A 25,641-nucleotide genomic window follows, 5' to 3' on the forward strand; every position below is an offset into this window, starting at 1 on the left:
GCTCTCCAAACTGTAAAATGGCCCCCACATAGCCCTCCAACCAGTATAATGATCCCCACATAGCCCTCCAAACAGTATAATGGCCGCCACATAGCCCCCCAAATGGTATAATGGCCCCCACATAGCCCTCCAACCAGTATTATGGCCCCCACATAGCCCCCCAAATGGTATAATTGCCCCCACATAGCCCTCCAAACAGTATAATGGCCCCCACATAGCCCTCCAAACTGTATAATGGTCCCCACATAGCCCTTCAAACAGTATAATGGCCAATCTTCACACAGTCTGATCTCTTTTTTCCACCTTCCTCTTCTATCCTCTTTACCACTCAGCTGTCCCGCCACCACCATGCACCTACATTTTGGTCCTCTGTACACTGCTGCCTATTTTTTCCGCCTTCCTCTTTTTTCTGATATCTTCTTGTTTACTCTGTGCTGATGCTTTGGAGCAGAGTAAGTCTCAGATGGCGCACGCACATTATACGAAATGTCACGAATGACATCATAACACACATTGGGACGTCACAACATGTGCTGTGATGTCAATGTCCTAATTGGCACCGTAAACCATGGAATTATTTTAATGTCAATTTAATTTTTCTGCCAAATTCAAGGAATGTGGTGAAATAAAATCTCAGTGGATTTGCTCCTCTACAGCCGCAACGAACAACTGCATGCTCATATTTTGCATTCACTATAAAGCAAGTGGGATTGTTTGCTCTCAAATGTTCAAGACTGAATTCCAGTCCCAGCTCGACACAACATGGGGGTAATTTAGATCTAATGAAAAAATCATTAAACTGTATCATTAATAAGAACAAACCAGAAACATTGATGTTGAACAGAAAAGCAGCTTTACAATGAAAAGTATATAGATATGAAAACATCGTCATCTGCTGGGTAATCTTGTAGAAGCATACAGTAGTTGAAGTTTTTGTTGGGTAACTTCCATTACCTCTGTTTGATAAGGTTCAGTTAATTAACCCCTTACTGCCATTGGACAGGATAGTACATCCACAGGCTGTACCCCCGCTTTGTGCAGGATAAATTCTAATTTTACAATTTTGGAATGTTATCGACTAGGCTACACCCAATATGTTCCTTTTTCTTATATTGTACTTGATTTTGTTTACAAAATTCGCAAAAGAAATATTTTCTTTGATTTTTTTTTAATCTAGTAAGAAACTTGAACCTGCTATCACTTGTACTATACATCTACACTCCTATGAAGACAAACTTTGGAATTTATTTTCACCACTTAGATAAAAAAGAACCTAGACATGTTTGGTGTATATCTATCTATATAATTGTCTAAGGGGTACTTCCATCTGTCTGTCTGTCTGTCTGTCTGTAACAAAAATCCCACGTCGCTGATTGGTCACGGCCTGCTGCAACCAATCAGCGACAGGCTTAGTCTGGCCGCAAATTGCCCCTCCCTACTCCCCTCCAGTCAGTGCCAGTGTGTCGCCCCATCCCGGACCAACTTTCTACTATTGATGCTGCCTTAATTCATTGATGAAAATACTTTATTTCACAATATACAAAATCACGGTAACAACGTGCACTATTGGTGCGTTGGTGCATTCAACATGTACACAAAAAACAGGTCACAATTGAATCTAGAAATGTAAATAATTAAAAATAAATGTAAAGGCCACAAAACTAAGGACAGCATGAATCAGATCCTGGCTGAACAGTTGCATCCGGGTATATTTTTCTGTGAAATGCTCTGACGTTTCAGAGAAAAATATAGCTAGAAGATCCGGCTGAGGAGCAAAGCCGGAGATGAGACTAACCTGGCACTGTCCCTATTCCCAGCACCGTTACAGGTAATGGGAAGGTCTCTTGTATGGTAGACATCTGTCAATCACCTTTAGGATATCTGTGTGAAGAAAAAACATTACTAAGAGTAATGCAGAAATTACAGCTCCGTCTCCATATGCTAAGATGAATCATGGATGTTTGCAGCTCTCTGCCATTGAACAGTAACACTGTCTTATCGGCCGATATTTACCCACAGACCATTGGTCCATGTATAAGATCGCTCTTGCGCTCTAGCACTATGACTTTCGTTGGTCAGTGTGTGGTCATTGGTGATGGATGGCACACTGACTGATAATATGTTCATGTGAGCAAAGTCTACAGCTAGGATTACTGGCACAGAGTTTGTGCCCATCAGACCAATCCTTTAGAAGATAAAGTCGCATTACTTTTATGATAAAACTTTGACCGATTTGGGGTTTTCCTACTGTAGTGTCCAATGATGCATTTATCAAATTAAATAACAGCTAAATCTGGCAGATAGAAAAGCTGTAGGGTAAAAACAGCATCATGGTATATTAATGTTTACATTTACTGCAGGATGTGGAATATTGGCAAATGTTAAATGTTGTCTTAACTAAACCAATAAACTTGATTGAAATAGTTCTAGCATCAAAGTTACCGCCATCTCGGACAGTTTCCAATGTGCGCAGGGTCATATTGTGTGTTTAGGGTTGCCACCTGTTTTAGGGCTATAAAAGAAGGGCATTGACTGGTTCCGTTCATGCCTTGAGCTCCACTATCTGCAGAATGAAGATGATCGTATTCCTTGTACTGGCTGGTCTCAGCCTCGCTGCAGGTATGTACATAGATTGTGATGTTGTGCTACATTGATTATATTGATGCAATATGAAATAACGTGTTTGTGTTTGTTCTATTTGTGAAGGACAAGCAAATCCCAGTAGCGGATTTGGATGCTTGGATACTACACTACAGGTAAGATTCTTGAAGTGAAAAATGTCAGTAATTAATTTCACACTGAAATTTGAACACAGCTATAATAATAAATGATAACTTGTTTTTATTCAAACATAATTAATTTCTGCATAATAGCAGCTGTACACTGTATAGTACATACATATGTTCATTTGGTTGTAACAACATTATTATGCCTACACTGACTGATTATTATCATTGTCTTCTCTCAATTAGACGGCGCCAGCTGCCCTGCAATCATGGGCTGCATTTATTTGCGCCTATAGAGGCAAAGTAAGTATATCTCATTATGTCAGTCTTTATTAGTGATGATAAAATAAATTAATTGCATTTAAAAAAATATGAGAATCAATTAGCAAAAGCTCTGTTCTTACAAGTGCTCAGAGCTTACTGTGCTTTTCTATTATAAAAAAGTACAATCTACAGTGTCAACAATACCAGATCCCTAAAAGAACCCCATAAAATTGATAGTATTTGTTAGAAAATGGGTTCAGCATTGTTGTTGATGATTGTACACAAAATCCATGATGCTAGTGTGAACAGAGCCATTAGCAGCCTGTTCCTATAGTGTACGTTTGTTCTAATTCACACTTACGATAGTGCCTCCTCTCTCCTGGCCTGTAGATGAGTTACAAAAGAAAGTATGACGGAAAACCGACATGTGTTCTTGCTGTCAGTCATTAATTTTCCCTTTAGTGAACGATGTAAAAATGGTAGAGATTATTCTACATATATCTATTACTCCTTTATAGAAGTTTAAGAATAAGAAGTTATAAACCTCAATGTCAAGTTATTCCGCTCTACAATACTACATCATGGCAGTAGAAGGATGATAACTTGTCACCAGCGCTCAGAGTAACTTTGTATTAAATGTGTGTGTCTATGCATCTAATGTAGTGTGAGTGTATTAATATACTCTATAAAAAGGCCAAAAATCCATCAAAGGTTTATAATTAGTGATGACGAGCGAATATACTCGTTACTTGAGATTTCTCGAGCATGCTCGGGGGTCCTCCGAGTATTTTTTAGTACTCGGAGATTTAGTTTTCATTGCAGCAGCTGAATGATTTACATCTGTTAGCCAGCATAAGTACATGTGGGGATTACCTAGCAACGAGGCAACCCCCACATGTACTTATGCTGGCTAACAGATGTAAATCATCCAGCTGCTGCAATGAAAACTAAATCTCCGAGCACTAAACAATACTCGGAGGACCCCAGAGCGTGCTCGAGAAATCTCAAGTAACGAGTATATTGGCTCATCACTATTTATAATAAAAAAATTATCCAATCTCACCCATTAGTTTTCTGCTGCAAGTTCACCGACTGCAATCTCATATCTCAGTAATGGGAAAATCTATAATTACTGAAGACAGATTTTACCTGTGAACTGAGAATGAAGATCAGTCCAGGAGGAGAAAGAAGTAAATTTCTCTGATGAGATTTATTACAAAGTATTTTATTTTTGCAGGCACTATTGATTAATAGAGAGAAAAATAAATAAAATGATGTTTACTTTTTGAACTCATGACTATTTCTACCAAACCATATTGTGTTAGACTTTACCATCAGTCTATGTGATCTTACTTAATTGGAAAACAATATAAAGGAGTAAAGGGGTGCATGTAATTGCATATTAATTTTACCTATTTTATCTTTTGGCATTGACATTTTTAAAACGTCGTTTTCTTGTCATTGAGTGTAAACATCTACTGAAAACTTGGCCAATCACTTGCTAATCACATAAACGTCAATATTTCAGTATGAGCAGGAATAAGGTATTATAAATAAATAATAATAATAATAATAATAATAGGCGGCTTATTCTGCGAAGTAATGTATAATGTATATAGTAACAAAGACACAGACGGTCATATGGGCCATCCTCAAGACTCCAGCTGCACCACCAACCTGACCTACAGAACGCATTAGGCACTTACACTACTGATTTAGTATTGCCCACCAGCCTTATGGGCCAGGGAAACTTCTGAAGCTTAGAACAATGGTGCCCATAGGCTCCCATTAACTTGACAAAGGCTAAAACTTTATAACCTCCGTCAGGTGAGTGTACTGTATATTGGGAATGCCTCTAAGTTGATTAGTTGATAATTTAATTTTGCAAACATTTAATTATAGATATTTTGTCAATTCTTATTTCACAGTTTGACGGAAATGTAAAAAACTATGAAGCGGCCTTCAATAACTTGAAAGTCACACTGGTAAGAAATACTCAATAACAGTCTGTTGATGAATGTCAAGATATAGTGTTCTCACATTAATTATAGTGTAACCCTTTAAGATCCTGTACATATAAGAACATATAAAGGCCAAGTGCCTGGTTTGCTTTATACCTAAATCAGCTTAATGTCCTGATCTTCTGCAGAGCTGCCGACTGGGGGAGAAGGGTCATGTATTACACAGTGTGACTGGGCAGAAGTTGGAGGTGCTTTCTTTACAGCTACCCCCCCGTATGGAGAACTGTCTAATGGGTGCAATAATATCTTCTCGTATAGCTCTACTTGGCTATTATACCTTCATGCTAATTTTAAAAGGAACTTGTCACTCCATTCATGATGTCCAACCCATGGGCAGCATGAGTCAGGGTCTGGCTGCATGATTGCATCCAGGTATGTTTTTCTCAAAAACGTTGGGCGTTCCACAGATAGCATAACTTAAAAAGCCGACCGGGAGCTATAGAGAGAGACCTGCCTAGTCCGCTCCAGACCGGCTTCTGCTCGCACCACTGCAGGTGATTGATAGTTCTCTCCCTTGTGTGCACATAGTGAAAGACCTGTCAATGAACTATAGCTGGGAAAGGAGAAGCAGGAAAGGGGCTGCACTAGACAAGTAACGATTTACCCCATGGTCCCCGGCCACCTCTTCAAACTTCAAACATACCTGTCTGGAGTCCCACAGCCAGGCTCTGATTTATGTTACCTGTGCTTCGGACTGCATGAATCTAGTGACATGTTCCTTTTAATACTGTAAGCCTATCATAATTCTCTAAATTCAGTGAAATTCTCTTTAAGCCTCTTGCTTACCTTCCTATAGGGATTGACCCTTTTTCGTATACTGTACCTATTAGGAAATTCTCAGTTAATGTAGTTAACATCTTCATCTCCTGATAACAGTGGAGAATGGTTAGAAAAATATCTCCTAGTATTTCCTTTGTGAGCCCCTATAGTTTCTCCTGGCTCTGCTCCTCCTGTTTTCTCATGTGAGGAGTTTTTGTAGCTTTTTTTTACCTTAAGAGGTTTTGAATAATTCCTGGGAGGAAAATATAAATTGCATGTCACTTCAAGTTTACAACATCAAAAAGTCATCAAAAACTCATTGTGGGAACGTAGCCTAACAGCACACATGCAGTAATTGGATCCTGTATGTTACTGACAAAGCCCTGAGATCCGCAGGCATTTCCCAGCAGTTTTTGTAGTATATTAGCTGCTGTTTTCTGGTAATTTTTTTTTCCAGTTTATTAAATAGTGAAGAAACCGCTAGCATTTCCTTAAGTAAAAAAAATTATGGTATAAAAGTCCAATTGACATCCAAGAATCTGTGGGCATACTTTTAGCTTTCCCTTTGATTTGCATTATAAAGTACAGAGCATCTTCCGAGGGGAGAAAATGGATGTCACCTCTTTTCACCTCTAGATAGTTCTAGAAGTCTGAAGTGGTCAAAAGCCTGAACATGTGCACCAAAAGTCATTTATACATAAAAAAAAAGCAGCTTACCGTATGTTCATTCTTTTGAGGTTTTTCTAACAGGTTTTTGATACGGTTTATATGGTGAAATGTGCCTGAAAAAGACGCCTTATGCAAATACCTTAAGGATGTTTTTCCTACTTACTTGTAAAACTCCTGTGGCAAATGAAGAAATAATACAACTACAATAAAATTGTTTTCATTTAGATTCAAAGCTTGAACTTCACTTTATTTTTCTTTCTTCTAATCCCTTAATAGACAGCTGGTGGATGCAAAGTTGATGAAGTACTTGGAACAGATGCAACAATTGTAAGATAACATAGAAAACAAATAACAATTTCACTTGATTATGTTCACATTTTACACTATGTTATACAGGAGGCGTCTTCAGGAGATTCAGTTTCACTTCTTATTTAAGTAAAAAAAGAAAGATAAGAAAGAAAAATCTGACTCTAAAAACAGTGCAATTAGTACAGAATTCGAGTGTTATTCCCAGCTGTTTTGCTGGCATCAGTTGGGACTGAAATCTATCTTGAGAAAATGTATGCGAAAAGAGAAGCAAGAGGGCAAATCAAATCTTCAATTTTTGGAAATTTCAAACAAATAACTGGAGACAGCTCTGCACGTACAGCCAGCTCTCCGCTGACCGCAATGCAGGATAGCGCCCCGCCATTCTCGAGAGAGATACTTGTCTGCAAAGGTATTCCACTAAATGACATAATAAAGGAATAAATGGCGTCAAAAGTTCCTAAGTGGAGCAAAAGTAGTAAGAAATTTGATTTATATATATAAATATATATACAGACACTTGCACAGAAAAAGCCCAGCCTAAATTTTTCATTCAATATATAATGACTTTAATTTGTTAAACTGTTATGAACAGCATTAAAAAGGAAATTATGGAAAGATACTTTACATTTTCCTCTAAAAAAAGGATTGTTTTATGTACCCCTCGATCCATAAAAAAGAAGCCCTAATTCAGCTGCACCAATGAAACCATGACAAAGTTACCTGATATATGTGCAGAAGGTGGGAGCAGAAAAAGCACAATAGGGTCTTACCAGGGATCCATCAATTAAAAATATATAGGTTGTGCTAACACCCAATAAAGTATAGTTATAGAAACTCCAGCTGCTGCAGATCCATAGGTCATCCCACCAATCCATCGGTCCTAGGAGAGAAAATGTGGAAAGTTCCGCTCTGCTAATGAGTAAATGAAGGATCCAAAGCCTGGAGTTTGTATAATAGTTTCAAAGTGCACACAAGTCTTCCTCAGGACATAACCGCATATAGTGCAGCATGTATGTCCTGAGGAAGAAGTGTGTGTACTTAGAAATGCATAGCTAAAACAACTATTATACAAACTCCAGGCTTTGGATCCTTTATCTACTCGTCAGCAGAGCGGAACTTTCCACGTTTTCTCTCCTAAGTCGAGGAAAAAGTTATGTCAGACTGTGCAATACATTTGAGACAAACAAAAAGATTTCTATAAAATGAGATCAATAATTTTAGCTTTAATTATTAACATTTAGTTACCTTAACTTTAGATACCAATATTTGTAAAAAAAAATCCCTTTTGTCATATTAAAATAAACGTGTCCATATCTAAAGTCTGGGCTCCGAGCATCTCAGCATTCACTAGAATATAGGGGTACAGGCTGAAAGTCATTTGTACTTTATCCAATAAATTAGGAGAATAGCATTACCCTAAATATACATATATTTCAAGTAGGTACATATAAATATCCAAAAGAAAAAAGAAACTGCTTGAAAGAATTTTTTACTCACTCAAATTATGGATTAAAAATCAATAAATCTTTTTATTTAAACACCAAACAGGAACAATACACAAAAAAAGAAAAATATAAAAACAAAAGGGGGCAGGTCAATATATATGATTTTTTTGTACAATAAGTCTCAATATTTTGTATAATTCCACAGCACTGGTCACTTAGAGAATTTAATAAATAACTGGAAGGGGAGGGGACAAACATATAACCCTTTACCAATAATTTGCATAAGTAGCATATGTCTTTTACAAGACTACTACACCATTATATTTTCAAAAACCACATAATGCTATGTTGCCAGTAGTAATGTAATGGCATAATAACTCTAAGAGCCTCCTCCACCCTTAAATTTCAAAAGAAACGCAATACATACAAACCAGTGCTCATGTTTAGTATAATGGTCCTGCCACCTCACACTCCAACGTACGTTTCACTCATTGCTTCGTCAGGGAGTGAAGTCCCAGTGTTAGTTCCAGACAATCCCTCTGAACCTCTTGAAGGGGATTCTCAGGATGAGATAAAATGGTGTCACTGATATAATTGAAACTGCAGCCTGTTCCTAGTTACGTGTCAGTACGGGCTGCAGATTGCAGACATACAGCTCCGAGCCGGTGTTGCACTGCACTAGAGCTGGATCACACGTTCTTAAGATGGAGACCGGAGCACGACTGTCATTGTTATAAAATTCTGTCATTCTTTTATGAGTTCTATTTTTATGGTATTCATTGCGCGGTAAAGAAAAGCCTTGACATCTGATTTTTCAGGTCTGTAGAATTTGTATTTCTTTACGTTGTAAAGAAAAAAATTCTTACGTTTATAAAAAAAAATGTTGGTTTCTGTCACCATTCTCCAAGCCCCGTGCTTGTCGTGTGGTGGGAGCTCAGCACACATACGATTGTGCACTGAGGGGTTAATATTCAGTTTAACTCACATTTTACTTTATTGTGGATTCTACTACGATATACTATACGCATGTGCTATACATACTGTATTTGATAACACATCCAGTCCATTAAAAAAAACAAATTAAATAAAGCATTAAACAATATGGGTTGTTTCTTTCACAAAAATCGAAATCAATTCATACGGTATATTTGTATTAACCAATAGAAAGAATTCCAAATCTAAATTATGAAACTGAAAGTCTGCATTTCATTTATGCATTCATGAAAGTTTTTATATCTATGTCAAATAATAAAATAATGATTAGAAAATCTATTTGTTAGTCTGAAATGACTGTAAAATATTTATACATTTGTATCCGACTACAGGCAAACACCGCTGGAAGTGTAACAGACATTGCAGATCAGGCTGGCAGAGTTGCTATCAAACTTACCGTAAGTTGTTTATTTAGTTTTGTTGGTTTGTTTTTTAATTACTACGACAATGGTTACATCTTAGTTTTTCATTATCATTTTTCCAGTTTTAAATAAAATAAGCAATAACATCTAAAACATCTGAAAAGTAAATGACTATTCATTGAGACATTTGCCAGCACAGACTTGGTTTGTGATGAAAGGTCCTTAAGATAAAGGTGAATGCAACAAATAATGATGTAATCAGATCAAAAGGGCGCTAATACTTACATGATATAATCCTGGTGATACACATAAGATAGCTGTCACTAGACGCCTATCTACCCATAGACAAGTCCTAAATTCCTTTTGGGTTTATTTTTGCTGTTTATGTATTGTGTAATGTATTTTATAATAATTATTGGGCATTTTTGGTGCAGATCTGCCATGCTTAAAATGACATTAGCGCACATTCGAATCTATAGGGTATGTCCTGTTATTTTGAGATGATTTACTAAAATTGCTTTTAAATGCTGTAAAGGTTGAAATTGAAGCAAATCTTCTGCATTTTGCTGTGAATTTGCAGTAGCCGCAACAATAAACAACAGCATGACCGATACATTAGAATATACCCTGAGGCCATTTCAGATTTGTTTCTAATCCGGACTGAGGCCGGGGTCAGAGGATCATATATATTTGGATCCATTATGTTAATGACCCTTTCCTCAAACTCTGCTTCACGTTTCATCCAAGTGTCACCTTAGTGTGATCCAATTCTGTCGCATGAGAAAATCGCAGCAAAGATGTAGAGAATATGGATTTAGTTTCTCCATCTTCTCCATTGTCTGAGTCTTCGGAAACTGGACTGCACTTAGATGACATCTGAGTGCAGTCTGATGTTGTACACGCACCCATAGACTTGAATGGGCAAGTGCCATCCGATTGGTGGATCCACTCGCAGCATGCGGTGATTTTTTTTCTCATGCACAATCGGTATGAGAAAAAAAATACAGATCTGCAGTGCCGCATAGATTAATATTTGGCTGAGTGCTATCAGATAAAACACCGGATACGTTCATGTTAGCGAGATCTAAGGCCCATTCCACAAGGCTGTGAAACACGGATCGGAAGATCTGACCTGACCGCCAGGTCGCACAACCTGAGCTAACTGCTTCATAGCCTACATGGGCTGGGCCAGGTCTTCCGATGCAAATACAGTCCGTGCTTCACAGACGTGTGGGACATGCTAAGGGTGGCTGAGATCCCTAAAGGAATATTCACATAATAGGATCAAGTTGCGTGTTTTGACAAGATTTTCACAAAAACTTCAGAAATTGTGCTATGTCCTCAATTGGAGCAAAGCAACTCTATTTTTGACACAATTTTAGGAATAATAACAAAATCTGTTCCCTATGATCTGTGTCTTATGAAAATCACAGCAAACAATGTGCACTATTGCAGCAATTGAGAAATTATTACCAAACCCTGCAAGGTTGGGGTGCAGCTGAGATATCTGAAGAAGATACCTGGAGGGCTTACCAGCATGTAGTGGAGGAGCCTGACTGATAGATGGGCTTTCTGCCCGGCATGAAGCTGTTGGACAAGAATATACCTGGCTTTCTCCGAGCTGCTGATTTTATGCTGCTTGTGCAACATCTTTGTCAGTCACCTCGCTAAGAAATCACATATGTCTATTAATTAATCAATTAATATAAAGCTTCCAATACATTTTCCTTGGTTGCTGCTGAATGGCTGATGAACTCTGCCATTTCCATCTGTCTCAGTAATCACATGATTGTGTTGAGCTTGAAATATATTCAGCGTTAATAATCAGCGTTCATATAGTAATAAAACAATGACATTCTGGTCACATCAGGATAAATTGTCCAATTTTAGGAAATCTTTATACTAATGCCAACCTGATCTGCTTGTACTATATCAACGTTTCCACACATAAAATAAAAAAACACAATGTTTAACCATCTTGTGCTTTTTATCACTGCAGGATGCACTAGACTTAACCCCCGCCCTTACAGATGTGTTGTGCAAGCTGGTAAGGACATGATTATACTTTGAAATAATATTTTTCTGGTATCATAAGTAATTTTTGACTATATAGAAAGAATAAAGTAGTAATGTAGAGTGTAATAAATTGAAACTATGTACTTATTTACTATTTTTATAATTAGCAATAATAAAAGTGATAAAATAATATAAGATAATTAATTGGACACTACAAGTCAAAATGGGGCTCTGACATTATTAATTGGAATTAAGGGGGTGGCCGCACATTCTGGCCTCTGATTCGCTGATTGTGTGTGAACTGCCAAAGATAGCGGAGAACATTACACATGTGTGGCCTCCGCTCCATTCCACAGGGGCACTTCAGATCACAGGACTCTCAGGATTAGTGGGGTTTCCAGTGGTCAAAAAGTTGTAACCTGTGCTGTGGATAGTTGATAACTTGCATAGATGGGAATAACTGTTTAATAATGTCATGGATACGAATATTTGTCAGGACTTTCTTAATCCCACAAATCCCTGATATCACAGGTCGGGAAGGTCACGAGTACCACCCGCTGTGATCTTTGGAGAGAACAGCTCTCTGCTGCCTCCTGTCGTCCGGACAATTACACAATTGGCCGATGATCCACAGAGAAGGCCACAGCCTGTTCGCACCACTAGGCTGGAGATCAGAAAATTAACCGTGAACGTATGGCATATATACCTCCGGATTCCAGCACAGTGAATATGTGCACATTCCCCGGTACGGTCACAGACTACTCGCTGCCACCACCACTCTGATTCGGTCGAATGGACACCGTTTACGGCAGCTATCACTTCGAGGCGTAGCTGACAGAACAGAAGGAACAGAACTATTACATTATATATTTAATCCAAAGCGAGGCAATGTTTATGAAAAATATACAAAAAAATTTACAATGGGGACAGAACAATACAGCATAGACAGTTACATAAAATAATAGGAACTAACAGGAGAACTTACTACACCGATCGCAGAGACAATTCAGTTTAGCCGAAAGCAAGCGCTTCTATTGGTCTGTTGATAAACAGGGTCCCTACATACATGAAATGTAATTCTCTGTACAAACACTGATGATAATTGGGATTGATCTTTTATCAGACCCTGAGTTTCATTTGCAGTCACCTGACATAAAAGGGGAATCCTCGCATATTTATCAAACTGGATTCACATCTGTGTCACTGTCACTTTACATAAAGGCACCCACCATTGTCTCCTCAAGACACATGATAGATGAAAGAATAAAGGGAGGGGGACATGAGGGACCAAGGATTTCTAATATTTTCTATGACAAATAAGAACATAATACAGTGATGTGAAATAGTTTAGCATTTTGCTTTAGCTGACTAACATTTTTCCACATCTCTTTGAGTTATCGTGTATTACACACATAGCAGAAAATAAAAAAAGAATATATATATGTAAAATGCACCATTACTGGAAAAGAAATAAAATGAAAAAAAAAAAGCGGTTTAGTATTGTGTTAGCCAGTAGAAAAAAAAAATATATATAGAGAGAAAGAGAGAAAGTGCTCTCAGTGGGAGAAACAAAATAGCAAACACCCACAAGATTTCTATTTAGTTTCTCCCACTGAGAGCACTCTCTATTTTTTTTTTTTTTTGGAAAATAAATGACGCAATGAATGTTTTGCTTTTTTTTTTCACAGCTCAATGGAGCTTTGACTTCAACCTGTTTGAAAAACATTTTGGCGGTAACATAATTTATTAACAATGAGCATATAGATATATAATTATATATAATATACAGCATTAATAATGTGCTTAAATATGTATTTAGATCTATTATTTATAAATAATGCATTCTATAAATATATGAAATGTATTTATAAATGAAAATATTGAAATAAATATACATTAGTAGAACATATTGTAATATTCAGTATTAACCTGCCTGATACTATATAATAGGCTGAATATATTAATGTTCATTGCTGGATCAGCCTAATCTACAGTATTGATGGGCAAAGCAAGTCTCTTGAGGCTTGATGAAAATAATTTCATAGTTGGGCTCAATTTCGTTTCAACTCCCACACACGTCATGACAAAATTCAAGGATCAATGAAAATTATTTTTTTTCACGGTTTCATGTACTTTAATTTAAAAATTCCATCTATATTTAAGAAAATCTTTAAAAAAATTCTTAAACATAGGTAAAAATGTGTTTGAAAACAAAAATTACAATAGTTGCGAAAAACTTTTAGGATAAATTCAGTATTACTGTGACTTAGGAGTTTAGTTCGTTTTGTGACTGAGCTCTTAACTCAATTTGCTCTCACATCAAATTCAATGTCCCCATTAAAATGAATTGAAATGCTATTAATCCATTCTAGTCCTCCCAAAAAATGCACCAATAATTTTTGTTAGGTGTTTTAAATAAGAAAAATTAACTTTATTAATAAACAGTAATGTACTGTACGGAAAACTATTAAACGTGTAATAAACTATTGCACTGCACTTTTACATTTTTTTTTTCAATAACTTTACTTAGTCATCTTCACATATAAATATAGCAAATACTGAATTGTAAAGCCAACACTCCAAAGAGTCAGAGAGGGCACATAATACTGCAGTATACTGCACCTGGCTGCACATGTGAAATAACATACAGCACTGCCACAGAAAAAAAAGCAGAAGCATAAAGCAAAAAAATCATCATCCTATGTACAGCCCCATGTAAATTGCATGCAGCATGCAGTACAAAAAATACACCCCAGGTCAGAAGTGCAACAGCAAAGACAGCGCTGCATGCATGGCAGGATAGTCACGTGGCTGGTAAGCAATAAATCAACTAAGCGCCAACTCGTATCTTGGAATATTCCTGAGCAGACGCACTCCTTAGTCAACGTATCACTGTATTATGTATTTCTCCTCAAATTTAATTTCTAACTACAAAATGGAAATGAATAATAACATTTTTGTTTTATTTTGTTTTTATTGAAGAACTTAACCCCTCAGCTGCTTAACCAGATATATGATGTGTTTTGTAAGGTAAGAATGTGAATATCCTGGTGAATAATAAGCATAAAGGAGGACTTCAGCCTTCTTTCTGTGCTCATTCAATGCTTTTCTGCCATCGGTATTGTCACGGCTTGATTTTGCTTTCAGCCCATCTTAGTTCCATCTTTGCATTCCCCTCCCCCTTCTTTATATGTCAGGTGATGTAAAGTCTGACAAGTAGTCCGGCACATACACTAATGTCTCCTCCTGGAAGATTCCTTTTCTCGCTACCTAGTTTAATCCCCTGGCTGAAGTTCGTTTTCTAAAAACAAGCTGTCCCTTACTCGCCCTCCTTGGATCCAGCGCTGAGTCTCTGCTACTGCTCCCAGTCTCTGTGATTGTCTGCAGCCCTGACACAACATCAGCAGCGCTGCAGCCAATAAGCGAGCTCAGCGGCTCTGCCCGCATTGATGCCACAAGCTGCTCAAAGTTGCTGAGCTTTTTGGTTGGCTGCGGCGCTGTGGACATGATGTCAGCATGGCAGCCGATACCAGACCCCAGAAGCAGCAGCAGGGACTCAGCACTGGACCTTACAAGGACGTGTAAAGCACAGTTTGTTTGTTTTTTAACCCCTTTAATCATATATTATGCTATTATACTATTTAGTTACAAAAAAGTACCGATGCCCTTCATTATGGCCGTCCTCACAAACACTATTTTTTAGTATTTTTAAACACAAGAAAAAGTATTTACAGCATTTGATAGTGTTTATAAGATTATGGGAAAAACACTGATAAAAAGGCATACCCAGAGCATGCCCCTATGACAAAAAAAACTCCACAAAGTTCGACCCCTTTCCCAAATGGATATAACGCACGTACATGAAAAAAACAGACCCATTGTCATCAGTGTTTTCCATCAGTGCGTCATCCGTGTGTCTGCTCCTTCCATCAGTCATCAGCAGATAAAGAATTACATGACAAAGCTTCTCCGATACTTCTCAGTGTTACACACGGACAGCACGCGGACTGCAGACTGATGGCTTCCATGTGCTGTACATGTTTTTCATGGATCCACAGGCTTATAGTAGCCGTTATCATCCATGCTACAGAATAAAAAAACAGACATGTCTCCGTGCATTTTGTCTCCGGACATTTGAGCAGCCCCACAGGTTATAATGGGTAAGTTTTGTATCTTTAAAAAAAACGGGTGCACACATACTGGAAACAAGGACAAGTGATGGCGGCCTTAAAAATACTTTAAAATGACAAAAATATAAGCTGCGTTGCATGTAGATTTTCCAATAATTTGCCATAGATTTAAGAGTAACATCTGAATTCAATAATTTTTAAATAAATAAAATGTTGATAATTGATTTGTGCGAATCAAACAACATTAAGATTTTCACGATTGTGTTGAAAATTCTAGGGGAGATTCCACAACAAATCAATTGAAGCAAGCTACTGAAAAGGGCAGAGGTGCACAACTCCAGTCCTGAAGGGCCACCAACAGGTTATGTTTTCAGAATTTCCTTAGCACAAGGTGTTGGAATCATCACATGTGCAGGCGATTAAATTATCACCTGTGCAATACTAAGGAAATCCTGAAAACATGACCTGTTGGTGGCCCTTGAGGGCTGGAGTTGTGTCCCCTGGAATAGGAAATCACATGTCAGTATTTGTTCAGTCTTTTCCATCTGTATTTGTAATCCGAAATGAGAAATAGGCTCCACATACAGTAAGATTCTCACCTCTTCTGAGTTTTTAACCCCTTAGTGACAGAGCCAATTTGCTACTTTATGACCAAGCTAATCTTTACAATTCTGACCACTGTCCCTTTATGAGGTTATAACTCTGGAACGCTTTAACGGATCCCTCTGATTCTGAGACTGTTTTTTCATGACATATTGTACTCAGTGGGCACACTGCGCATGCGCCTGCCATTTTCTTTCCAGAAAACATCAGAGGAAAGAGAAATTAAATGACAAATCGGACTTTTTAAAAAAAAAAAAAAAAAAAAAAAAAAATGACCTGAATCATGTTCTCTGGGGTCACAGTTACCCCTGGTAGCCGAGACCCCGGAGAAAATCTGACTCTGGGGGGCGCTATACACTTTTACACTTTTTCCACAGCGCCATTAATTAACAGCGCTGTGGTTTAAGTACCCTTAACTACCGCCGTTAAAAAGCGTATTGGCGGTCGTTAAGGGGTTAAACTATTCCTTGTTTTGATTTACAAATACTAATGTACTGACCAGAAATACAGATGTGTGAATTAGGTCTAAGTGAACCTGACAGTTGGTCCTTGAACGACAGGCAGCATGGACCAGAAACTGCGACACTCTGCCTTTTGGATCAGTCGCCCGTGTGTCATGGCTGTTAAATGTATGTCTTTCTCTGACATACCATAGCGTTACAGAATAGAACATACCTGGCTGAAATGATGGAGTCAGTGTCTGATACATGATGTCTGTGGTTCGGGCAGCACGTGTCAGCTGTCAGGTTCTCCGTAAGATGTGCTCAACTCTACATTAGGGGCTTTGTTAGGAGCCGCTGTTTAAGATTATGGTGAAAATATTGGACAAATAGCACTGTATGCTGCCCTTGATTGACGGATGGACACAGTGGCAGAAACCCAACAGAGATCATTATGGTGAATAAAGCTGAGAGCTCACTGTAATTTACCTTGTTACTTATTGATCTTCATTTCTAGAACAATATCAACGCTTTGTCTGCAGCTACAATCTATGAACTCTTGGTAAGTTTGTGATTTTTTAAATTAATTTATATTTAAAGAGAATCTGTCAGCAGAGTTTTCTACCTCATCTCAGAGCAACATGATGTAGAGAAAGAGATCCGGAATCCAATGATGGAGTTTACTGGGTGCAGCCGGTCTGACACTATTAGATTTAGCAAGGCAGCAGAGCTGGGAAAGCTAACACCGCCAACACCAGGCTCTCTGTGTACATATCTATAGACATTTGCCTTAAAAATAAAAACCGTGTATAACACTCTGAGGTCTCCTAGGATTGTGTCCAATTCTTTTCAAACTCTAGGGTGCAAACACAGCCTTAATTATGGCAAAGTGACCTCAATATATATTGCTATAAGTAAACAGATGGAGACCAAAAGTCTGTCTAATAACACAGTGTTGGGCTGTTAAAAAATAAAATGACATCACATGGTCTGGTCACATGCTTCCCCATCAGCAGCCATTTTCTAGACAGAAGTGCTGGTGCAGGGTCGGGTTCCCAGTAGCAGCACAGCATAGAACAGAATGGACAGGCAGGAGCAGTGTGGCTGTCCAGGAGCAGTTGCTTAAAGTGAACCTGTCAGCAGGATTGTGCTCAGTAAACTACAGACAGTGTCAGGTCAGCGCCGTTACACTGATTACAATGATACCTGGGTGATGAAATCCGTCCTGTGGTTGTTGTTTCATCTTTATTTGCAGTTTTCAGAGGACGGGGCTTTATATGCCTCAGTATGGACTTATGACAGGTCTCTGATCCTTCAGTCACTTGCCCCCTATTTTACATACTGAATATACTATTGTTTGCGGAAAAAATAACATTCATCATGTAGGTGTCTGCTCTGTAGCATGATACAATGTAAGTAGGTATATATTCATTTTATTTAGTCATTTTGTTTTGTTGGAAAAAAGTTATCTTAATCAAAATGGTGCCTGTGACGATTGGTCATCATGACTAGCTTTAATATTGAGTTAATCAAAAATGCCTCTTAATGAATCTGGCGCACCTGACTACAACATGATTCCTCATTATCAGGACCGGAGTGAGCAAAGTATAGCAGACAACTGACATAAGTAGGCTGACGATTCTCCAACTCCTCCACTTCCCGGCACATGATACAACTCTCCCTGAAGCCACTATTGGGCAGAGCTCAGATTTCCATGAACTGAGATCCCCTTTGTGGTGACTGCAGGAAATCACTAATGCTATATAGCTCCCAGCAGTGGTGCAGCCGCCTCTGGGGAGTATGGCTATGAAACAGATATATAACAAATAAGAGAACCGCTGCTGATGGATTAATCATCAATGCAAAAAGAGACCTGGAGCAGATATACAATTACTGTTACACATAGAGGATCAATTACAACAAGTGACACATACCCAAAATAATATATGTGGGGAAATTATCAGCTATTCTTTAACTTTCACAATTGTTTGGAATCTCCATTGCTTATTCCATCAGATTTCACTGGAAGACTTGATCTACATGCAGCACTGTGTCTCCTACTGAATGGTATAAAGTAGCACGAGACAATGGAATCTGCTGGGTAATGATAGTATCTGAAATTTGATAAATAAGTCACTGTAGTGTTTCTGTTAGGCTACTTTCACACTAGTGTTGTGCACTGCACGTCGCTATGCGTCGTTTTGTAGAAAAAAACGCATCCTGCAAAATTGCTTGCAGGATGCGTTTTTTCTCCATAGACTTGCATTAGCGACGCATTACGACGGATTGCAACAAGCCGCAACCGTCATGCGACGGTTGTGTCTGACCGTCGGCACAAAAAAAGTTACATGTAACGTTTTTGGCGCGTCGTGTCCGTCATTTCCGACCGCGCATGCGCGGCCGGAACTCCGCCCCCTCCTCCCCACACATCACAATGGTGCAGCTGATGCATTGAAAAACTGCATCCGCTGCCCCCGTTGTGCGGCACTTTCACAGTTTGCATCCGTACGTCGCAACGTCGCATTGCGACGCGCGTCGTACGATGCTAGTGTGAAAGTAGCCTTATAGAAATAAACCATGACACAGTTGTGAACAGTTACAGTAATACTATAAAATTGCTACTACTTCAAATGCATGAATATCGTGGAATGTTTACAGAAATGTTAGAAATATTTTATTTTATTTCAGAAAAACATTGGTTGCTTTGCGGATGATACTATCGGGACCAAAGATGCAGTGGTAAGAAAATATGTCCTCATTTTGTTCTTAAGTTGTCTACAAATAAAGTCTAATAAAGTATATACAGATTTTTTAATAACAGATCTGTTACTTATTTAATTAATTTATTAGAGAATGATGTCTGATAATGATCTGTGATATCATTGTGCAGAGGAGGAGGGAGGTTGTGACCATTATCAATTGTGATGATAGTGAGACGACCACTGAGATTGTCCAGTGAAACAAGTTATCATCATCTATCCACAAGTTAGGGGAGAACTTGTTGACCTCTTTTTCTTCTTGTTACACAGAAAACACGTTACAAATATCATACTGTTTTGTGCCTACAGCTGATTTTCTGTTGCCACCTGCTTTTTTGCCAATCTAACAAATGTACATTAGGAAGATGTAGACGACAGATAGAAACGTAACAACTAACATGACATATTTTACAGGAACAATTGATTGCTAAACTTGGTGAGGGTCTTGCTCCTGCACTGCAGAACGTTCTTCAAGGTCTGGCTGTAAGTATCACACAAATTACTGCTCTATGCTAACATCATTAGAAGAGACGTCTCTAAATTTACTCATTTAGTTAATTCACATGTTGTGATATTTTATGTGGCGGCTATTATATGGCAGGAGATGGTATGTTCTGTGTTCCCCTGTGTTTGGTGTCCTATAGAGAGGTGGGAAGCAGGTTATGGAGGACGGTCATTTAGTTTCAGTGTGAGGGAAGGGACCGTTAGGTAACATGGCCGTGAGTGGTGTTGTGTAGTATTACCTGGTACACGGGGAAAGATAGAGGCTGCCGAAATGAGTTTCTATAGGCAGGGTAGGTAGGTGAACAGTGCTCAGTAGGGACCGGGTAAAGGAAATGATTACGCCACAATTATAAAGGCTTGTTTATATGCTCAATTATTGCTCCATGTTTTTGCTGTGGAAAAAGCACAGTGTTTTACAGTGAAAGCAAAGTGAACGCTGCTTATTTTTTCCTTGCAGATTTGAACAAATGAAAGTATTATTTATAAATCTGCAGAATGACAATTCTTACAGTGTTTTTCACCTATTGAAACAAATAGGAAAAAAAACACGTAAAAAAGCACACGAAAAAGTGCACATTTTACGCAGTGTTTTTCCTGCCAACATGCTGGACTTTTCCTGTAGAAAAATCTGGTGCAAGAACTCAGCATCTGCACATGCGCTAAATCAAAAAGGACTTTTCAACAATATACAAATTAGCAAGAACTGATAATATACAGGACCAAGATGAGAAATAGCAGCAGGAATAGGACTCTCGAATGTAAATTAAGCATAACTAGTCAGTACTGGCCCATTCTATGAAACCAAAAGGCTCCTGGAAGTAAGATCTTAACCAATCACTTATGATCTGACTCTTCAAGTCATTTTTGATTCAACCTTTATATCGTGCTGCCTACAAGAAGAACATTTTAATGTATTCTCCAATATGAAAGTTTTATCCCCGGTGATATACAGCATGCACACAGCTGAGATCCTGTAATGTATAACATGTTCTGAAGCATTTAGCTGAATAATTAGATTTTACATTTTCATTAACCGTTCATATATTATCACACAAGAAAAATAATTATTCACCTAGAATCTCATAGAAGAATAAACTATACCGAGCATCACACAATGTAACAATGTTATTTTACTACAGGGTGGTATTGTTGCTGCAAAAGGAAGTCTAGTCGTAGCAGGCCCTCTTACCGATCTTACATCCGCTGCTATATGCACTGTGGTAAGTTTTATTCTATACAGTTTGTCATCAATCATTTCAAAGATAATTGCTGAGATATATATATATATGTGTGTGTGTGTGTGTGTGTGTGTGTGTGTGTGTGTGTGTGTGTGTGTGTGTGTGTGTGTTAGGATGCCAAGGAAAAATGAACTTTGCAAATTGGTAAATCTTACCTCCCAAATTTGTTCTTTTTGGCACAAGAATTCACCATGTAAAATATGTTGACATTAAATTTAGATTTACCACTTGCTCAAGGCATGTGAATTATTCCATGTTTCTCATTTTCCACAATATTGTAGACACAATAACCACTCAGTTTGTCATCATATCTTTAGCTGTATAAACTATTTATAATTCAAAAAACATAGAATGACAGTAAGCATTCTATTACAGTAAAATATGCATTACACAATTATGTACATTGTACATGTATCAGTGCTTAGTAGCAGTCAGTTCAGTTTTTCGCGTAAATCAATTAATCTGATCGGTAAATGGCATAACATACCATACATAACGCCGGATATGCATGACGATAAATACTAAACAAACATTTAAAACAACAATATGATGCGCCATTGAGCAACCAGTAAATGATAACTAATCTTAAAAAAAGAAAATTATAAAACATCTATGACCAAAAAGGAACAAAATTAGGAGGTAAGACCTTCAAAAACTTGCTACTTAATTTTTACCATGAATTTCCTTGGCATCCTAATATATATATATATATATATATATATATATATATATATATATATATATATATATATATATATACACACACACACAGGTGCTTCTCACAAAATTAGAATATCATCAAACAGTTAATGACTGAGATAATGCCTTTTGGGTTGACATTGGCTGTAAGCCATAATCATCAACATTAACAGAAATAAACTTGTGAAATACATCACTCTGTTTGTAATGACTCTATGTAATATATGAGTTTCACTTTTTGTATTGAAGAACTGAAATAAATTAATTTTATAAATGTGCCCCTGCTGTGTACTGTGCAATGTCTGACCGTACAGGAACATGGTCTGATCATACCACATCTACTGGACAGGGGAGGAAATAAAAAAGTATTCTGATATCACAATATTACAACATAAGATAGTAAATAATTCTTTCTTTGATGTAAAACTTTTTTTAAACAAGCAGGGAAAGGTTTTACCGCCCAAAAAGAATAATTTGCGATCCCGTGCTGTAATGTCTGTATACTCTTTTGCACTCAGCCACACTGCCCAGGAGATGTGGAAAGATGAGGCAATGTCCTTGCACGGTCAGACACAGACATTACACAGTACACAGCAGGGGCACACTTACAAGATTATCTCAGCATACAGACATTTTTTGTAAATACATCCCTTTATGGAAAATATTATTATTCCAAGATCTATTGAATAAAATCAACTTTAAAATTGACTTTGTTAGTGAGAAAACCCCTTTAAGAGTCGCACACCTTTGAATGAATAGGGCATGTTTGAAAAGTGGCGACTGCCTCTATACGCCTTGCCACAAATCTTACCCCAGTTAGAGGCTGGATAAGATTTCTGGTGTAAGGTATGCCGCATCTCATAAATTAGACAAGCCGTGGTGTCGTGTTGATATTCCAACCTTATCTCTGCTTGTTTTGGTGAAACTGCTGTGAAAACACCAAAAGTTACAACATTTTTGAGAAACCTCTGGTTGGAAAAATATTTTACGACTTATCAAAATGTGTCATCACGTCAGATTTGTGGCGATCACACTTTGATGAATTGTGGCCTTTGTATATTATGAGTATCCTTTGCATACACTTGTATGGCGGAGAATTTAGTAGACTTGTTTTCCCCTTAAGATGAAATAATTCAATATGAAGACATAGATATTTATTATGGAGGTGCTGTAAATGCCATTCCTGAACATGTTATCTGCTCTTGAATGATTATTTATTGCTATAAATTAGAAGTAATGTAGAAAGTACCTTATGTCATAACTTTGCTTCTGTCTCATGAAAATCTTCTGCAGAAAATGTAATTTTTAGAAATTCATGGAAACGTTGAGCTTTGTGTGACTAATTACTAATATTTATCTTATAATTGTTCCATTGTTTTCCTTAAATATTTACTCCGTGTTTCAAATGTTTCTAATTTTTATTTAGCTCAACCTTCTCAAAAACAATCCTAATCTCCTTGGAGTCCTTACCGGAGGCCTTGGAGGTCTTGGAGGTCTTGGAGGCCTTGGAGGCCTTGGAGGGCTTCCCGGTTAAGATTTAATCCTACCTAGCAAGGAAATCTGGTAAGTTGTGATAAAATGCAAATAATCCTCAATATGAACATTTAACACATCGTTCTATTAGGAAATTAAACATTCCCAATCATTAAAGTGATAATACTGAGAAGGATAAGTTGCGGAATTATGGAGATCACAGAATTTATAGACATGTTCATTATATGCAAAAATTATGAAAAAATGGAGGCGACATTTTCAAAGCATCTCAATTTATTCCGTATTGCGTATGAGCGCTACACATAGAAATCCTCGATGTGATCACGTGCCGTAAATTTACAATATGCGGTCAGCATAGAAATGAAAGGAATTCATATTTTATTTCTTTTTCTAACCATTACTGACAAATTCTATGTATTTCATGTTTGCAATGCAGATCTGTGACAAAATCTATACCATTTCCCTACTTCTGGTAGCTACACATCACCCTATTACTCTGCTTTAAATTTGGCGGTAGATGATTTTGTTGTACATCCGAAATGTGACATACCCTGGACAATTTCTCCCATAATGTAGATGTTGTCACCATTTTTTAATCTTCATCACTTGCTATGGATTCTGCAACTTCTTCAAAAGTTCATTTAAGGTGTGTCTACACAGGTCAGATACACAATGGATATTCTAGGCAAGATTTTCCAGAAGGAAAATATGTTGCAAATCACAGCATTTTATGAAATCTCATCTAGAGGTTGTGGAGAAAATCTGCAGGGTAAATTGACCGACAGTGCGGATTTGACATCCTCATTCTGTGAACTTAAGCTGCGGAAATTAAAAACAGATTTCACAATTTGAGCTTCTACTTCATTGTGCACTAAAGGCCAGTCAAAGGCATATAACACAATAATACTGCAATAGTATGAGCCTACATGACTGCACGTTATAAGCTAAATACTATTTGAACTTGTTTTTCTGAATAATTTGTACTAGAAAGCTGTAAGTATTTCTTAAATATATGAAGGCAACTTAATTTTTAATTATCTATTTTTTTCTAGGGTCATTGGACACAAACAGTAGAATAGAAGAAAGCATGCAATAAAAAAGAAAAAAAAAAGTATAAAATCATTTGATTCATTTTTTTTAATTTTCATGATGATTCATAAAACTTTCTTTAAATCTTATGTTCCATTCAATCAATAAATAATCGAGAAATCAAAGTATCTGTGTGTTGTTTTAACAAGCTGTCCTTATTGTCAGGCTGAGGTCTTAATGGACCAGAGAGATTTCTCCATCTATAATAAATGTAATAAGTAGGTTTCCATGGGCTCATTTAATATCAGGAGTAAGCAACCTGAGACTAGATTCACATTGCACTCAGGAGGTCTGCGCCAGATGATGCGCATGGAACCCACTGTTACACCAGCGTAGAATACGGACGAGTGCTGTGCGAGAAAACATTGCATAGCACTCGGACCAGAGTTAATTTATGGGGCAGATCACATCTGCGATTATTTTCTCATACCGAATCGGCATGCGAGAACAATCGCAACATGCTGTGATTGGCACTGACACTCGGCCAAGTCTCGGCTCATTCGCACCCATATCAGTCTATGGGTACAAGTGACACAACACACATCACTCGGATATCATCCGAGTGTGGTGCGATATACGCAGACGCCAGCAGTGTAGAAATTAGTTTCTCCGCCTCCTCCGCAGCTGTGCTTCAATTCTCTCTGTGCGAGAAGATCGGACCACAGTAGCATGACACTCGGCTCCCGCTCACATCAGATGACATACGCAAGTGTAACCCCAGCCTTAAAGGAAATCTATCACCAGGTTTTGCTCCTCTATCTGAGAGCAGCATAATGCAGGGGCAGAGACCCTGATTTCAGCGATTTGTCACTTAGTGGAAGGCATTCTCTCATTGTGACAAAATCAATGTCTTATCTCCTGCAGATCTATAAGAGCACTTTATAACTCAAAAAACACTGCTACATCACTGAGCTTTCCTATACAGTAAAAGTACGGCATGCAGGTGAATCCCAGCCACACTTTCAGCTTTCGTCTGGTGAATGGTCATCAGTGGCATATGGAAAGGCTTCTTGACGTACACCGTAGACTAGGTGCACAAACCTTAGATCTTGTGTTGTTGCTTTGGAGAGTCTTAAGATCTACTTGGCACTAGGTTGTGATTGAACCTTGGGGATTAGTGT

At 37.8% G+C, this 25,641-nt stretch overlaps 1 protein-coding gene across 3 annotated transcripts in view; it reads left to right on the forward strand.

Annotated features, from left to right (window-relative positions):
• The first annotated feature begins 2,489 nt into the window (after nt 1-2,489).
• LOC143788102 (uncharacterized) overlaps nt 2,490-25,641 on the forward strand; it is a 182,861-nt gene continuing 159,709 nt past the window's right edge. The window contains exons 1-15 of one of the 3 annotated variants that reach the window (XM_077277490.1): nt 2,490-2,619; nt 2,707-2,756; nt 2,973-3,029; nt 4,919-4,975; nt 6,716-6,766; nt 9,519-9,584; nt 11,548-11,595; nt 13,253-13,297; nt 14,547-14,594; nt 17,255-17,299; nt 19,426-19,476; nt 19,911-19,979; nt 21,140-21,220; nt 23,364-23,500; nt 24,484-24,645. In XM_077277490.1, coding sequence (XP_077133605.1) covers nt 2,571-2,619; nt 2,707-2,756; nt 2,973-3,029; nt 4,919-4,975; nt 6,716-6,766; nt 9,519-9,584; nt 11,548-11,595; nt 13,253-13,297; nt 14,547-14,594; nt 17,255-17,299; nt 19,426-19,476; nt 19,911-19,979; nt 21,140-21,220; nt 23,364-23,471 — 825 coding nt within the window. In that variant the 5' untranslated portion in view covers nt 2,490-2,570 and the 3' untranslated portion in view covers nt 23,472-23,500; nt 24,484-24,645. Of the gene's footprint in view, nt 2,620-2,706; nt 2,757-2,972; nt 3,030-4,918; nt 4,976-6,715; nt 6,767-9,518; nt 9,585-11,547; nt 11,596-13,252; nt 13,298-14,546; nt 14,595-17,254; nt 17,300-19,425; nt 19,477-19,910; nt 19,980-21,139; nt 21,221-23,363; nt 23,501-24,483; nt 24,646-25,641 lie in introns of those variants that run through there. The other 2 variants (XM_077277491.1, XM_077277492.1) reach the window with 2 other exon arrangements.

The sequence above is a fragment of the Ranitomeya variabilis genome, chromosome 8 (assembly GCF_051348905.1).
Source record: "Ranitomeya variabilis isolate aRanVar5 chromosome 8, aRanVar5.hap1, whole genome shotgun sequence".
Lineage (NCBI taxonomy): Eukaryota > Metazoa > Chordata > Amphibia > Anura > Dendrobatidae > Ranitomeya > Ranitomeya variabilis.